Here is a 16,257-nt window from a genome sequence, read left to right as displayed (position 1 = left end):
ACCTCTCCCTCTCTCTCTCTCTCATTCCTTCTCTCTCTCCCTCTCTCTCTCTCTCTCTCTCTCTCTCAGGTTTAATTTAAACCCATTACACTGTGGTGCTAGCAGACAGACATTACCATGGCAACAGTTACTGGACAACTGCCTCCACCTCGTGTCCTACTCATTGAGCGTAGGTGCTTTCTGCTTTCAGTCATTCTGCCTGTGTGTGTGTGTGTGTGTGTGTGTGTGTACAAACTTCGAGAATATTGCATCACTTCCTGTTTGCCCTTAAAGATTCAGTCATGAAGAATAATTAACTAATAAATAAGAACTGAATGGCTGGTGAATGGAACAGAGCAGGGAGGGGTTGGGGGGGGGGTTGGGGGGTTGGGGGCTGGCGATGAGAGGTGTGTGAAGGGGCAAAATGGGGTTGGGGGGGTAAAGGGGGTGTAAAGGAATGTTCCAGGGAAGCTAGGAGACATCATTAGCTGTAACTCGGTCAAGGAACAGCTGTGACACACACACACACACACACACACACACACACACCTCTGGTGAGAAACACACATACACTGTACACACACATACAAACACAAAATAAAAGATGCTTTACAAGCGCACACACGTATTATAGTAAACAGTACACGTGCACGGATGTTGATTATACCAGTGAGAGACGCGCACTAAGACCCAGCAGGGGAGACGATTACCCACAATTCCCCAGCGCAAGAGAGAGAAAAACCGTTGGCTCAGTTGTGATCACGTGACGCTCGGTGGCAAAACAAGAAGCGCATGTGTGATATATGATACTCGGTTCTTGTAAACCAAGACTTGTTCGTTTTCCAAGTCAAAATTTATTAAAAATCTTTGCTGGTCTTGCGGAACACTCGCAGACCGCGTTACTCACAATCCCAGGTTTCAATTTAATTTAATTCAATTTTATTTTATTTGTATAGCGCTTTTAACAATTGTCATTGCCACAAGGCAGCTTTACACAATCAAAAGAATTATTTAAGTCTGTATGGAATGTGAGTGTGTATGAATCAAAATGTCCCTGATGGACGAGCCGAGGGTGACGGTGCTGAGGGAAAAACTCCCTAAGATGGTAATAGGAAGAAACCTTGAGAGGAACCAGACTCAACAGGGAACCCATCCTTATCTGGGTGATAACAGATAGCAGGGATTGATCTGCACTCATGCGGCTGGAGGTTCAGTAGAACAGGAGATGTTAGTTGATGTTAATATGGAGTCCAGTTAGTTATTGAAGACTCGGGTAGACTTTAGGAAATTCCAGTCCTGAACTATGGAGCAACTGCAGCCAAGTCAAGTCCTCAGAGAAACAGCTGCCAACACCAGTCGAGGCCAGAACCGTCCTTATGGTAGAGTGAAACCGTCCCCAGACACCGGACGTGTCCCAAAGAGACACACGGGGCGTCCATGTGACGAGATCTCCAACCAGGTTTCACTGTACTTGAGTATCTTTTCACCGAATACTTTTTTACTCTTACTTAAGTGATATTATTTTGAAGTACAGCTGCTCCAACTCGAGTACAATTTTTGAGTCAATCCTCATTAGAATATACACACGCTGTGTGTGTGTGTCTGTGTGTGTATTGTGTATGTCTGTCTGTCTGTCTATAAGCGTAGAAGTGCGTGTAAATGTGTGTGTGTGTGTGTGTGTGTGTGTGTGTGTGAGTGTGTGTGTGTGTGTGTGTGTGTGTGTGTGTGTGTGTGTGTGTGTGTGTGTGTGTGTGAGTGTGTGTGTGTGTGTGTGTGTGTGTGTGTGTGTGTGTGTGTGTGTGTGAGTGTGTGTGTGTGTGTGTGTGTGTGTGTGTGTGTGTGTGTGTGTGTGTGAGTGTGTGTGTGTACCTTTCTGCAGGCTCATGTCCACCATACGCGGCTCAGCCAGTTCCAGGAAAAAGTTTTTGTTCTTCTCGTACTCCTCATCATCAATTATCCTCACCTGGATCATTTTACTGACAGACAGACAGCCGGAGCGAGAGAGAGTGATAGACAAAGAGGTAGAGAAAAAGTAGAGAAACAGATTGAGACAGACAGACAGACAGACAGACATATGAAAAGAGACAGACAGAGAGAAAGTTAGTGTGTTACACCTGCAGAGGAAGTCAAAGGTCAACTCTCAGTTCAGCTGAAGTCTGATTGGTCAAAATGTACTTATCTCTCTCTCTCTCTCTCTCTCTCTCTCTCTCTCTCACACACACACAGTGAAAGAGTTGGGGGGGGGGGGGTGACCGCTGCTAGCTGCATCATTCTACCACACAGATCCCGCTCTCTGTCTCTCTCTCTGTCCCTGTCCCTCTCTGTCCCTCTCTCTCTCTCTGTCCCTCCCTGTGCCTGTCTGTCTTTATCCCTCTCTCTCTGTCCCCATCCCTCTTTGTCTCTCTCTCTGTCCCCGTCCCTCTTTGTCACTCTCTCTGTCCCTCTCTCTCTGTCCCCGTCCCTCTCTCTCTCTCTCTGTCCCTCCCTCTTTGTCGCTTTTCTGTCTGTATTCCTCCTCTAAGCATCACACAGAAGGATAAGGTCTGCCCTGCTGTTGCCATGGTTTCTTTAAGACACACACACACACACACAGACACAGACAGCAGGGCGGGGTCTGTCTCAATCCACCACTCACACCGGTCTAGGGCACTATCTGAAGAGAACAGGCTCTACTAATGTACTAATGAACTCCTTTAATGGTGTGTGTGTGTGTGTGTGTGTGTGTGTGTGTAAAACCTGTCAGTGAGGTGTAATAAAGTTGTCGTGCTATTTTAAAGGTCTACCTCCTGATTACAAAGCTCACTTCCTCCCTTCTGTCCTCCCATAAATCACTTCCTACAGAGTAAGAGAAGGTGAGTCAGCGTGTGCACTCCTCTCCTTGTGGCATGAGCACACACACACACACACACACACACACACACACACACACACACACTGTATCAGGTTTAGCATGGTCTGAGGAGTGATAAACACCACACAACGGGGACAGTAACAATCTTCTACAAAGTGTGCACTAAAGTGTGTGTGTGTGTGTGTGTGTGTGTGTGTGTGTGTGTGTGTGTTTCATCAGGTTGTGATAAAGTAGAGCGACACTTGCTCAGGGACCTGCACTCTCATCTGGCCCCCCTACCCACACACACACACACACACGCACGCACACACGCACACCTGCCCCCCCCCCCACACACACACACACACACATCTGGCCCCCTAACCACACACACACACACAGACACACACACCTGGCCCCTCCACACACATCTGGCCCTCCTTACCCCCACACACACACATCTGGCCCTCCTTACCCACACACACACACATCTGCTCCCCCCTGGCCAAACACACACATCTGGCCCCCCCTACTCCACGACACACACATCTGGCCCCCCCTACCCCCCCACACACACATCTGGCCCCTCTCCCCACACACACATACATACACCCTCACACACATCTGGCCCCCCCTACCCCCACACACACATCTGCCCCCCTCCGGCCACACACAAACATCTGGACCGCCCTACCCCCCCCATACACACATCTGGCCCCTCTCCCCACACACACATACATACATCCACACATACACATCTGCCCCCCCTACCCCCCACACATACACATCTGCCCCCCCTACCCCCCACACATACACATCTGGCCCCCCCTATACCCCCCCCCCCACACATACACATCTGCCCCCCCCCACCCTCCCACACACACACATCTGGCCCCTCTCCCCACACACACATACATACACCCACACACACATACATACACCCACACATACACATCTGCCCCCCCTACCCCCCACACATACACATCTGGCCCCCCTACCCCCACACATACACATCTGGCCCCCCCTATACCCCCCCCCACACACACATCTGGCCCCCCTACCCCCACACACACACATCAAGCCCCCCTACCCCCACACATACACATCTGGCCCCCCTACCCCCACACATACACATCTGGCCCCCCCTATACCCCCCCCCCACACACACATCTGGCCCCCCCTACCCCCCACACACACACATCAAGCCCCCCTACCCCCACACATACACATCTGGCCCCCCTAACCCCCCACCCCCCCACACACACACATCTGCCCCCTCTCCCCACACACACATACATACCCCCCACACACACATCTGGCCCCCCTACCCCCACACACACACATCTGGCCCCCCTACCCCCACACACACACATCTGGCCCCCCTACCCCCACACATACACATCTGCCCCCCCCCCCCCCCACACACACACACACACATACACATACATACACCCACACACACATCTGGCCCCCCCACACACACACATACATACACCCACACACACACACATCTTCTCTCCCCACACACACACATCTGCCCCTCGCCACACACACACATCTGCCCCCCGACACACACAAACCTTCATTTCATGTGTGTGTGTCTACACTGACATGCAAATGTAAATACCCAAATCCACATATGAACATTTAATTTTGCTTAACACACACACACACACACACACACACACAAGCCTGTCCTTTGTGGTTGCCATAGAGATCCAGCCTCCTTCAGCTAGAGAGCAGCAGAGCAACGACATCCTGGAGGGACACACAGACATACACAGACACACAAACCTCACACGTATGTATATTTTGTTTCAGACAGACAGACAGACAGACAGACAGACAGACAGACAGACAGAGCTTTAATAAGCCAGAAGGATTAAGCAGAGAGAAAAAAGGCTCCTCTCCAGTGACCACCCCTTCTTACTACACTGGCCCCCAAGCTGTGTGTGTGTGTGTGTGTGTGTGTGTGTGTGTGTGTGTGTGTGTGTGTGTGTGTGTGTGTGTGTGTATTTATGGCATGCAAACGTGTGCAGAGTGTAAATAATAAAGAGCGCTGCATTTACATCTCAGCTATGAAAAATTCTCAAAACAAATCTACGCACAAAATACTCACACACACACTAAGTAAAAATTAAACCCTGAGCCACTTGTGTGTCTGTGTCGTCCTAAATTACCTGATCTTCAGTCATATGTAAAGTTAACACATTGTGTATATGAGGTGCCAGTATTTTTAGGTGTCAGTCAGATCACTATAATGCTGTTACTGCTGTCTCTGTAACACATCACTGTGTAGCTCCGCCGTGTGGATGACGATCCGGATGGGTTCCTGCCGGACCTACTGTAAATGTTCTCGTTATTACTGTGTCTGCTCCAGCAGGTTCCTAATGAAGGAGAGGAGAACCGAGCATGTCTGCAATTACCCACTTTAAGTTGTCATGGTAACAAGTCTAACAACTGCTTCAGAGAGCAGAATAAAGTCTGAATCTGATCCAGCGTACTGACTAATCCACATATGAGGAACGTACTCCTGGTTTAAAATCTAAAGATCTTTGCTTTATTCTGCTACCGAAATGACAGATGAGGGCTGAACTCGACTCTGCAGTGATACAGACCGCCGGAGTGATACATGGGGACCGGACAGACCGTCGAAGTGATACACGGGGGCCGGACAGACCACCGGAGTGATACACGGGGGCCGGACAGACCGCCGGAGTGAAACACCGGGACCGGACAGAACGCTGGAGTGATACACCGGGACCGGACAGAACGCTGGAGTTATACACCGAGACCAGACAGAACGCCGGAGTGACACACCGGGGCCGGACAGAACGCCTGAGTAATACACCGGGACCGGACAGAACGCCTGAGTAATACACGGGGACCGGACAGAACGCCGGAGTTATACACTGGGACCGGACAGAACGCCTGAGTGATACACGGGGACCAGACAGACCACCGGAGTGATACACGGGGGCCGGACAGACCGCCGGAGTGAAACACCGGGACCGGACAGAACGCTGGAGTGATACACCGGGACCGGACAGAACGCTGGAGTTATACACCGAGACCGGACAGAAAGCCGGAGTGACACACCGGGGCCGGACAGAACGCCTGAGTAATACACCGGGACCGGACAGAACGCCTGAGTAATACACGGGGACCGGACAGAACGCCGGAGTTATACACTGGGACCGGACAGAACGCCTGAGTGATACACGGGGACCAGACAGACCACCGGAGTGATACACGGGGGCCGGACAGACCGCCGGAGTGATACACCGGGACCGGACAGAGCGCCTGAGTGATACACGGGGACCGGACAGAAAGCCAGAGTGACACACGGGGACCGGACAGAACGCCGGAGTGATACACGGGGGCCGGACAGACCGCCGGAGTGATACACCGGGACCGGACAGAACGCCTAAATGATACACGGGGACCGGACAGAACGCCGGAGTTATACACTGGGACCGGACAGAACGCCTGAGTGATACATGGGGACCGGACAAAACGCTGGAGTTATACACCGGGACCGGACAGAACGCCGGAGTGACACACCGGGGCCGGACAGGACGCCGGAGTGATACACGTGGACCGGACAGAACGCCGGAGTGATACGCAGGAACCGGACAGAACGCCGGAGTGACACACGGGAACCGGACAGAACGCCGGAGTGATACACGGAGACTGGACAGAACGCCGGAGTGACACACGGAGACTGGACAGAACGCCGGAGTGACACACGAGGACCGGACAGAATGACGGAGTGATACAAAGGGGACCGGACAGACCACCAAGGACTGAATGGAATTAAAGTAACAGTAACAACTAATCAAGAACTAATTTAGTGTCTAATTTAGTGTCTTTCTATGTCTGTGCGTGTGTGCGTGTGTGTGTGTGTAAGACAGAGAAAGAGTGTGTTGGGGAATCTCCTCCCAGCCTGCAGGTGTTTCCACATTCCCATGATGCTGCAGCATGATGCACTAGAATGCATCTCTCTTTTTCAGAAACACACACAAACACATGCGTGCACACAGACACACACACACACACACACACACACACACACACACACATAGAGTAACAAAGTGTGAGAGAGCTGCATAACTCAGCAACTCAGCAACATTAAATGAAGGGACTGTCCTATTTCCAAATATAGTGTGTGTGTGTGTGTGTGTGTGTGTGTGTGTGTGTGTGTGTGTGTGTGTGTGTTTGTGTGTGCGCTGTTCGTCAAGTTGAACTCGAGTTGCAACTGGGACACAACTGCATACAGTAGATTCCTGCATTACACACATACACACACACACACACACACCTCACTCTGTGTCTTGACACCAATTATCATTAGAAATCTTTACTAGCTAACGTTGCTAAAATGTCATCAATTAATTTTTTTTTCAGGAAGTCTGTCACCCAGTAACAATTAAACTGTGCAACAAACAGACAGTAAAAAGTTTATTCTTACCAGGTCTCATCGTTTTTGAACTCCAGCTCTCCGAACGTGTCCTCAAAGTCTTCCCCGCCTCCTTTAGCGAGTCCCTCGACAGTACGGTACGGAACAATGACAGTCCCTCTTGCCCCAGATGTCCTGAGTACTTTGACCTCCATGATTCCCACGCTCTCGCTCACGTGCGCTGTTCCGCTCTCGAACGTGAAGATCCCTGCGTGGTCGTCATCCAGGATGGTCACAGTGGCTACAGCGGGAAAGCCAAGGGCCACGGTGGGGTACGCCAACATCTCGTCGTCGCTTGCCGAATCGAGTGTCCGAACATTGCTGAGCCGAACAAAGAAGTGCTCATCCTCCTCGAAGATGTCATCGTCAATGATTCCGATGGCGATCTCCTTGATGACCTCACCAGGTTTAAACATCACAGTACCCTCTGTAAACTCGTAATCAGCACCAGCATTGGCTGAGCCATCTTCAGTCTTGTAGTCGACGTAGATTGTCTGGGAAACATCACCACCTTTGCGTACAATGGTTAGTAAGACAGCGCCACAGTTCTCCAAGCACTGATACGCAGCAGGTTCAAATCCAATCCGTGTCACAAAGTCCTCTGGCTCCTCCACATGCACTTCCTGGATACTGGTGCTGCGCTTTGCCTGTTCAGCAACATGTTTCTTCAGGATGTTGCCGGCACCAGTCATCATCCGTGTGGCCTGGATCCGGTAAAACGCTCGACTCTTCTGCTGGTGTGACAAAGCGTAGTAGTTTGCCATCTCCACCAGCTGGTCCAAGTCCTTCTCTGGATGTTTCTGCTTTAGGTCCTTCAAAATCCGGATCATCTCACGACGTGACTCGTCCATTTCTTTTCCCTCCATCAGCCCCATCAGGTTGGTAGTAGCGCTGCCATCCAGGAAGTGTGAGTTTGACATTTTCCCGTCCATCTCGATGCCTTTGGACCGGTCTCCCTCTGTCTCGATGATCACGCCGCGATGCTTGTCGGCCCTGTAGGTCTTGTGCGTGAACTTGTTGAACAGCAGACGGCGGTCGGCTGCCCAAGCCAAGATAACACAGGCAGGAAAGAAAACAAGTGTTATAAGCCCCTCCCACACCTGCACTTCGTTAGGTGAGAAAACAGCAAGGATCATGTAGAGCCACACGTATGCAAATATGCTGCAAGCTGCAGTCACGAAGAACACACGCAGGTGCTTCACCTTACGCACTTCACCCTCCGGCACTGCAGACACACAAATGCCAATGATGACAAACATGTTAAAAGCGGCGCTGCCTACGATGGTGGACGGCCCTAGATCTCCAGCGTGGAACCCGTGACCGCAGATCTCGATCAGTGAGAGCAGAATCTCGGGAGCAGATGAGCCCAGAGCCAGCAGAGTCAGGTTCGACACGGTTTCATTCCAAATGCGCACCGTAGTCGTCATTGTCTCTCCGTTCGCCCTCTTCACCACGATTTCTCTCTCCTGAGACGTTATGACCTCGATGGCAGCCATGAAGCGGTCTGCAATGATGGACACCCCCAGGAACATGTAGATCATCGCTACAAAGTAGACGATCACACGTGCCATTTTGTCCCCAGTAGAAGGATTCTCTGGATACCAGATTGGGAGCAGGATTCCTGGCTTGCATTTCGACGTCTCCTCTGAACATGTCTCGTTTACGACCCTGGCATCAACGTGTGTCAGGGTCGTCGCCACATAGACCAGGCCTAACCAGAGGCAGACGCCGGTCGTCCTTGAGAGCTCCATGGACCGTTCTGTCCTCTAAAGGATTTCCTCTGAGATACAGTATCTGGACGTTCTTGGTTCCAGTGTCTGTACCTGAAAGAGAGAGAAGGGACATAAGGGAGGACATTTATTTACATGCAATTAACTGTGACAACGCAATTTACATCCGCGAACAGTAACACAGGCAGACACACGAGTTTACAGGTGGTCCATGCCCTACAGCTTCCATCTTAATAAACTCATTGCCTGTAAAATATAAAAAGAAAAAAATGTATTTGTTATTTTACACATAACCATCAATATGGTACTATGTTGTACAATATTGGAATATGGTACAGTTTTCACACCATAAATAACGTTACATGTGTAAGCGGAAGATTAGGGTTAGGGTTAGGGTTAGAAGAATATACAGCATATGAGGGAAAGAAGACCAAGTGAAGCCAATGAAAAGCTGAGATAAAAGGAACATGACCCTGCCTACTTTACCATACTTGGCTAGTTTATAAATGAGCATGCAACCAAACATAACACAACAAACACATAACACGCCAAACACAACAAACACAGCAAACCAAGTACAAAAAATACTGCGTGCAAACACAACGCACCGAACACAGCACACTGAACACAGCACACTGAACACAGGGCACCGAACACAGCACATTAAGCCCAGCACATTAAGCACAGCACATTAAGCACAGCAAACTGAACACAAGGCACCGAACACAGGGCATCGAACACAGCGCACCGAACACAGCGCACTGAACACAGGGCACCGAACACAGCGCACTGAACACAGGGCACCGAACACAGGGCACCGAACACAGGGCACCGAACACAGGGCACCGAACACAGCACATTAAGCACAGCACATTAAGCACAGCACACCGAACACAGGGCACCGAACACAGGGCACCGAACACAGGGCACCGAACACAGGGCACCGAACACAGCGCACCGAACACAGCACAATAAGCACGATAAGCACAGCATTCTGAAGAAACACAACAAACACATAATAAGTAAACCTTTGATTTAAGGTGCTTTTGTATGTGGGTGTATTTGTGTTATCCATAAATTGTTCATCACTACTATATTCGGTCTGAGTCGTCTGTCTCGCCTGGGCCTGTTTCCATAGTAACAGAGTCGCATGTGAAAGGCTTGAATATTTTTTACGTGAGAGTTGGGAATCACACTCATAAAAATACACGGTGGTAACAGAAGGAGGTCGTGTGTATGTTTGTGTATGTGTGTGTGTGTGTGTGTGTGTGTGTGTGTGCGTGTGTGTGGGCGGGTCCTAACTTTACTGTTTGCCTGGCAGAGTGATGCATCAGTACAGAACTCTACACTACTATAGAGTTATATACAGCATCGCCGTGGCATGCTCTCACACACACACACACACACACACACACACACACACACACACACGCACACTGATTATTAACCACCTTACACACACAGAGCATCAGCACTGCACTATTACCCATAATGCACTGCATACATGAAACAGGCCACGTCTGAAGATCACAGAACACAGGAGGCGTGTCTGTCTATATACACGAAAGTGGGTGTGTTTAAGTGCATGGAAAATAATGTGGGTGTGTCTAAGTCCATATAAAAAAATAATAACATGTCTAAGTTCACAAAGACTGATGTGGGTGTGTCTACACCATATAAAGTAATTGTGGGTGTGTAATATACAGGAATGTGGGCGTGTCTAAAACCATGACTTATTTTTATTCCTACTATACAAAAAGAATATAGGCAGAGTGGTTTCGCACTGTTGCCTTCACCTCCAGGGTCCGGGTTCGATTCCCGTCTCTGAGTTTGCATGTTCTCCCCGTGCTTATTGTGTTTCCTCCGGGTTCTCCGGTTTCCTCCCACAGTCCAAAGATATGCAGGTTAGACTAACTGGTGTTCCCAAGTTGCCAGTAGTGTGTGTGTGTGTGTGTGCCCCGCGATGGATTGGCACCCTGTGCAGGGTGTACCCTGCCTCGTGCCCTAAGCCTGCTGGGATAGGCTCCGCCCCCCGTGACCCTTAATACAGGATAAAGTGGTATAGACGATGAGAGAGTGAGTGTAAAAATAATGTCCACCTGTGATTAGTAATTAACACTGATATCTTATAAACAGTCTGACTGTGAGCAGCGTGTGTGTTGTGCGAGTGCGCGTCTATAACAGGTGTACGAGACATGCTGTAACGACCACCATGTGCCGCTTAAGCGTTTTTGGAGTCGTGAGTGAGGAGCCGCCCGAGCCCCTGATTCAGCAGACTATTTACAGAATCCTGATACTTGAGAGGGTTGTAAACATCAGCGTGTGTGTGTGTGTGTGTGTGTGTGTGTGTGTGAGGTGTCAGCTGTCCAGAAATCGATCCCACTTCTACCCCGGCATGTCTGAAGCCGAGCCCCTGCATTCCATCACTAGGTGCGTTTACATGGAGCCCAGTATTTCACTAAAATGACAATAAATGTGCATCATGTGACCCCCCCCTCAATGTGAACAGCCCGACACGGCCCGGCCCGACACGGCCCGACACGGCCCGGCCCGCAACTCTCTCCCTTCTGTCTTTAGTCTCACCCACTGTGTCTCTGGCTGAGGAAGGAGCTTTGATTGGCTCATAGTTTATACACAGTAGAGCTTCTAACCAATCACAGACGCACCTGAATTTCTGTAACCAAACGTAATGTGGAAGCCGGGAATTGACCGAAAAGGAAAGCCTGATGGGAAGCATGATGTAAACTAAAAGTTGGACAAGTTCCTTTTCTTCCGTCACATTTGCGACAGATTGAACACTTACACTTAACGCACGTCACTAAGGTTGTAACCAGTAATCTCTGATTCAATTAAAGGAGCTCGTGACTTATCATGGGCGGAGCTTAAGTTAAAGATGATCAGCCAATCGCAAACAGCACCTCGACAAATTAGTGTTTTACAAATTGGTTATATAAACAAATTAACTACTGAAATGGTTCAGTGCATATAAAAATGTTTATTATTATTTCTATTATTCTATTATTATTTATAACACTTTTACTAAAACTTTAGCACTGCATGAGACACACACCACACCACAGCACCTGTGCACCGCTTCTTGCTGGTCAGGAAGCCCTGACTCGCTCCTGTGCAGGGTGCGGGCGGATCTCCTGCCCTGGGTTTGAGGGCGTGGCTCTAAACTCCTGAGCGGCACTGAGGGACCGTGTGAGCTCATAGTGAGACGCTCTTTATTCTTCTATTTAGCTAAATGGTTTAGCATGTGCACTAACATTACTGCATTCTGGCCGGGCCAGAGAAACACACACACACACACACACACACACACGCAGCTCTCCTAGCGTTTGGCTATTGGTTTTCATCAACAAGTGTGTGTTGAGCTCTGGCTGGATCTCTGACCGCTCCTTATTGCAGAATCAGTAGTGTTCAGTTAAATCTGTTGGGTTTCTGTTCCTGGGTTGTTCCTGACCATCAGAACCAGTTTCCTCTCAGATAAGAAGAACAAATTGGATCTTCTTCCAGATCTGGGTAAAGTGGTTCTATGTACAGGTTACTGTACACATACTGGTAGGCAGAGCCACTTCATCCAAGTCTGAAAGATGATCCAATCTGTCCTTCTCATCTGAGAGGAAACTGGTTCTGATGGCCAGGAACAACCCAGGAACCACCAAGGCACAGACCTGACATGAACTGGAAGCTGCTGGAACACCAGTGTCACTAACACACCTCAGATGTCTGGAGATGGCTCTGCTAGACGTTCCTGACCCATGTGTACATCTACACACCACACACACAACTTTTCCACTCTACTACTGAGTGCTGGTCAATCCAATAAGTGCTGTTACACACACAAATACAAAACACATACACACAAATACAAACACACATACACACACACTTTAAACATCACTGAATTAATCATCTAAATAGGTGTGTGGATCATTTTAACCCTGTGTTGATTTCAGAAAACCCAAAATGAATGAAACCTCCCTCTAAACTCTTGTTTTTAGTTCTACAGATATTCCACAGTCGCTCTGCTCCAGTACAACATGAGGAGTTCACGTAAACCTACGACTGCAAATGTACAGCAACTTGTGCCTCATATAGGGAGAAGGGAACTGAACCCATGTAGCTCTTCATTAAAAATAACACACACACACACACAGCTGTAAATCACAGTAGATTGATGTGAACATGAACCGGATCCAAATAGAGCAGCGAGTCTCCGCATTCCTCAGTCACAAACCTGCTCACGGTTACAGCTCAGATTTCTTTTAGAACCAGAAGATGCATTCTGATTAAACACCACACTCTCTAAACACACCACTTACACACACACACACACACACACACACACACACACACACAGAACCACACAAAGTCTTCAAGAAACTTTACTTTCTCAAAAAAAGCATGAAAAGTGCTTTAAGAGTAGATCATGAAGATCTTTATCAGAGCTACAACACTAATAATAATAATAAGTAGAAGAGTGTGTGTACAGTGGAGGACCTGCAGCAGCTCTCACTCTACTCAACTTCTGGTTTTGCTTTTTCATCTAAATTATCTTCACCTTCATGACACTCCTGAGGATCCACAGACCCAGTTTGAGGAACATGGAAGTGTATACACCTCTCTCTCTCTCACACACACACACAAACACACACACAACTAACACACACTTCACACATCTCACTCACATACACACACACCTCACACATATATACACTCACTCACACACACCTCACATATACACTCACACACAACTCACACACACACACAACTCACACACACACACCTCTCACACACACACAACTCACACACACACAACTAACACACACTTCACACATCTCACTCACACACACACACACACCTCACATATACACTCACACAACTCACACACACACACACAAATAACACACACCTTACACACACACACACACAACTAACACACACCTTACACACACACACACACACACCTCACACACACACAGACACACAGACCTCTCACACACACATCTCACACACCTCACACACACACATCTCACACACCTCACACACACACACACCTCACACACACACACACCTCACACACACACACAACTCACACACACTTCACACATCTCACTCACACACACACACACACACACACCTCACATATACACTCACACACACACACACACACACAAATAACACACACCTTACACACACACACACACACACACACACAACTAACACACACCTTACACACACACCTCACACACACACCTCACACACACACACACACACCTCACACCTCACACACACCCACACACACACCTCACACCTCACACACACACACCTCACACACACACACACACACAACTAACACACACCTTACACCTCACACACCTCACACACCTTACACCTCACACACCTCACACACACACACCTCACACACACACACAAATGCAGGGGCAGTTGAATGAACAGATAAAGTAAAGTTACATAACACCAGATGTTTTAAAATCGAGTTCACCCGTGTGTGTGTGTGTGCGCGCGCGCGCGCCGGATGTGCTGAATGAACACTTCCTGTTGGATAAACAGTGAGATTTCACATTTTCTGCTGCGCGTGCTTCACACATCACTCAGTAGACGGTCGATGGAGTTAATCAGAGGTGCGCATGCGCGGTGAGGCTCGTACCTGGGTCCGGAGTGTGTGTGTGAGTCTCTCTCTCTCTCTCTCTCCCCGGATCCTGTGTGTGTGTGTGTGTGAGAGAGAGTCTCCGGTGCTGCTCACTCCTCCGTGTGCGCTGACAGTGAAGAGTCCTGCTCACCCCCACCTCCACACACACACACACACACACACACACACACCGCAGGCCCGAGCGCGCGCTCTCCTCTCCGCCTCCTCACGCGGACACAGATGTAGCGTCTCTGCTTTGATCTTTAGCGCCGGAATGCAGCGGCTCGGTCCCGGGGGGGGAGGGGGAGGGGGTGGTGGAGGTGCGCGCGCGCGCGCTCTATGTGCGCTCGCTCCCGCTGACGGTTTCTCCAAAAACACAATAAATCTCAGTTTTCTCTCCGGGATCCATGCGATCCGCCCCTCCCCCTCCCCCTCCTCCTCCTCCTCACAGCGCCGCTACACACCCGGCGGTCCGCCACCGGCCTTTCATCTCCAGCATTATTCCCAGAGCAGAGCAAACACACACACACAGACACACACACACACACACACACACACACAGAAACTGATAGAAATCCAGAGATTCCGGGTCCGGTTTCAGCACCGGGACAGCGCGCGCCTTCACCACCAGCACTACAGCGCCGCCGACATTCCGTTCCCCCGCGCCGTGTGTGTGTGAGAGTGTGTATGAGTGAGTGTGTGTGTGTGTGTGTGTGTGAGTGTGTTTCCTCCCCGGTTTCCTCCTGCGCAGATCCGCTCAGATCTTCACCTCCACAGCGTCTCAGTGCGGGCTGTCCGCCGCGTGCCCCCGCGCCCCCCCCGAACCATCATCATCATCATCATCATCACCTTCCTCCTCCTCTTCATCATCAGTAGCGTCTCAGACTCACAGCGCGCGCATCCTCCGGTGACAAGAGGCAGCCGCGAGCCTCTACTGACACGCGCACGCGCACTCACACACACACTGTCTACGTCATCGCATCATCATCATCATCATTATGGTAAAAAAACAACTACATGATAAAAAAAAATACAAACCGTCACCGTGTGTATGTGTGTGTGTGTGTGTGTATGTGTGTGTGTGTGTGTGTGATCAGCTATAACCTCCATAATGATCACCTGATTAATATTGAGTAGATCCCTCTCTGCCACCATAACACCGATGCAGTGTGTGTTCTGACTCCTTTCAATCACAATCAGCATTAACCTTACACATCAGTGACCTCTGACCTCCATGACCCTGACACCAGTTTGTTAATTTTCCTTCCTTGGATCACTTTTGGTATCTGACCCGGACTGTCCCACAGGAGATGCAGGTTTGGAGTCACTCTGACCCCGTCCTCTGGCCAGGGGTGAACTGAGACCAAAAAGTGTCCCTGGACTTCCTGTCCCACAGCAGCCCACATCATAATACACTGGCTCATTAATGTAGAGATACATTTTTAACACTAGTATAAAAATATAATACAATACAGAAATCAATGTTATTTAAAGGGGTCATACAGGCCTACATGCACTTTTTTAAGCTGTTTGGACTGAACTGTGTGTTAGGAGAGTGCGTACACAACCACTCTACGATGATAAAAAGCCGCCTAGTGGT

At 49.5% G+C, this 16,257-nt stretch overlaps 1 protein-coding gene across 2 annotated transcripts in view; it reads right to left on the bottom strand.

The window, feature by feature from the left end:
* slc8a3 (solute carrier family 8 member 3) overlaps positions 1-15,001 on the bottom strand; it is a 23,331-nt gene extending 8,330 nt beyond the window's left edge. For both annotated transcript variants that reach the window (XM_053502912.1, XM_053502913.1), the window contains exons 1-3: positions 14,676-15,001; positions 7,281-9,091; positions 1,849-1,955 (exon numbers count right to left, since the gene is read on the bottom strand). In XM_053502912.1, the coding sequence (XP_053358887.1) occupies positions 1,849-1,955; positions 7,281-9,019 (1,846 nt within the window). In that variant the 5' untranslated portion in view covers positions 9,020-9,091; positions 14,676-15,001. The remainder of the gene's footprint in view (positions 1-1,848; positions 1,956-7,280; positions 9,092-14,675) is intronic.
* Positions 15,002-16,257: the final 1,256 nt, after the last annotated feature.

Source organism: Clarias gariepinus, chromosome 8 (assembly GCF_024256425.1).
Source record: "Clarias gariepinus isolate MV-2021 ecotype Netherlands chromosome 8, CGAR_prim_01v2, whole genome shotgun sequence".
Classification (NCBI taxonomy): domain Eukaryota; kingdom Metazoa; phylum Chordata; class Actinopteri; order Siluriformes; family Clariidae; genus Clarias; species Clarias gariepinus.
The sequence above is the reverse complement of the archived record's forward strand: the minus strand, read 5'-3'. Positions and strand labels throughout refer to the sequence as shown.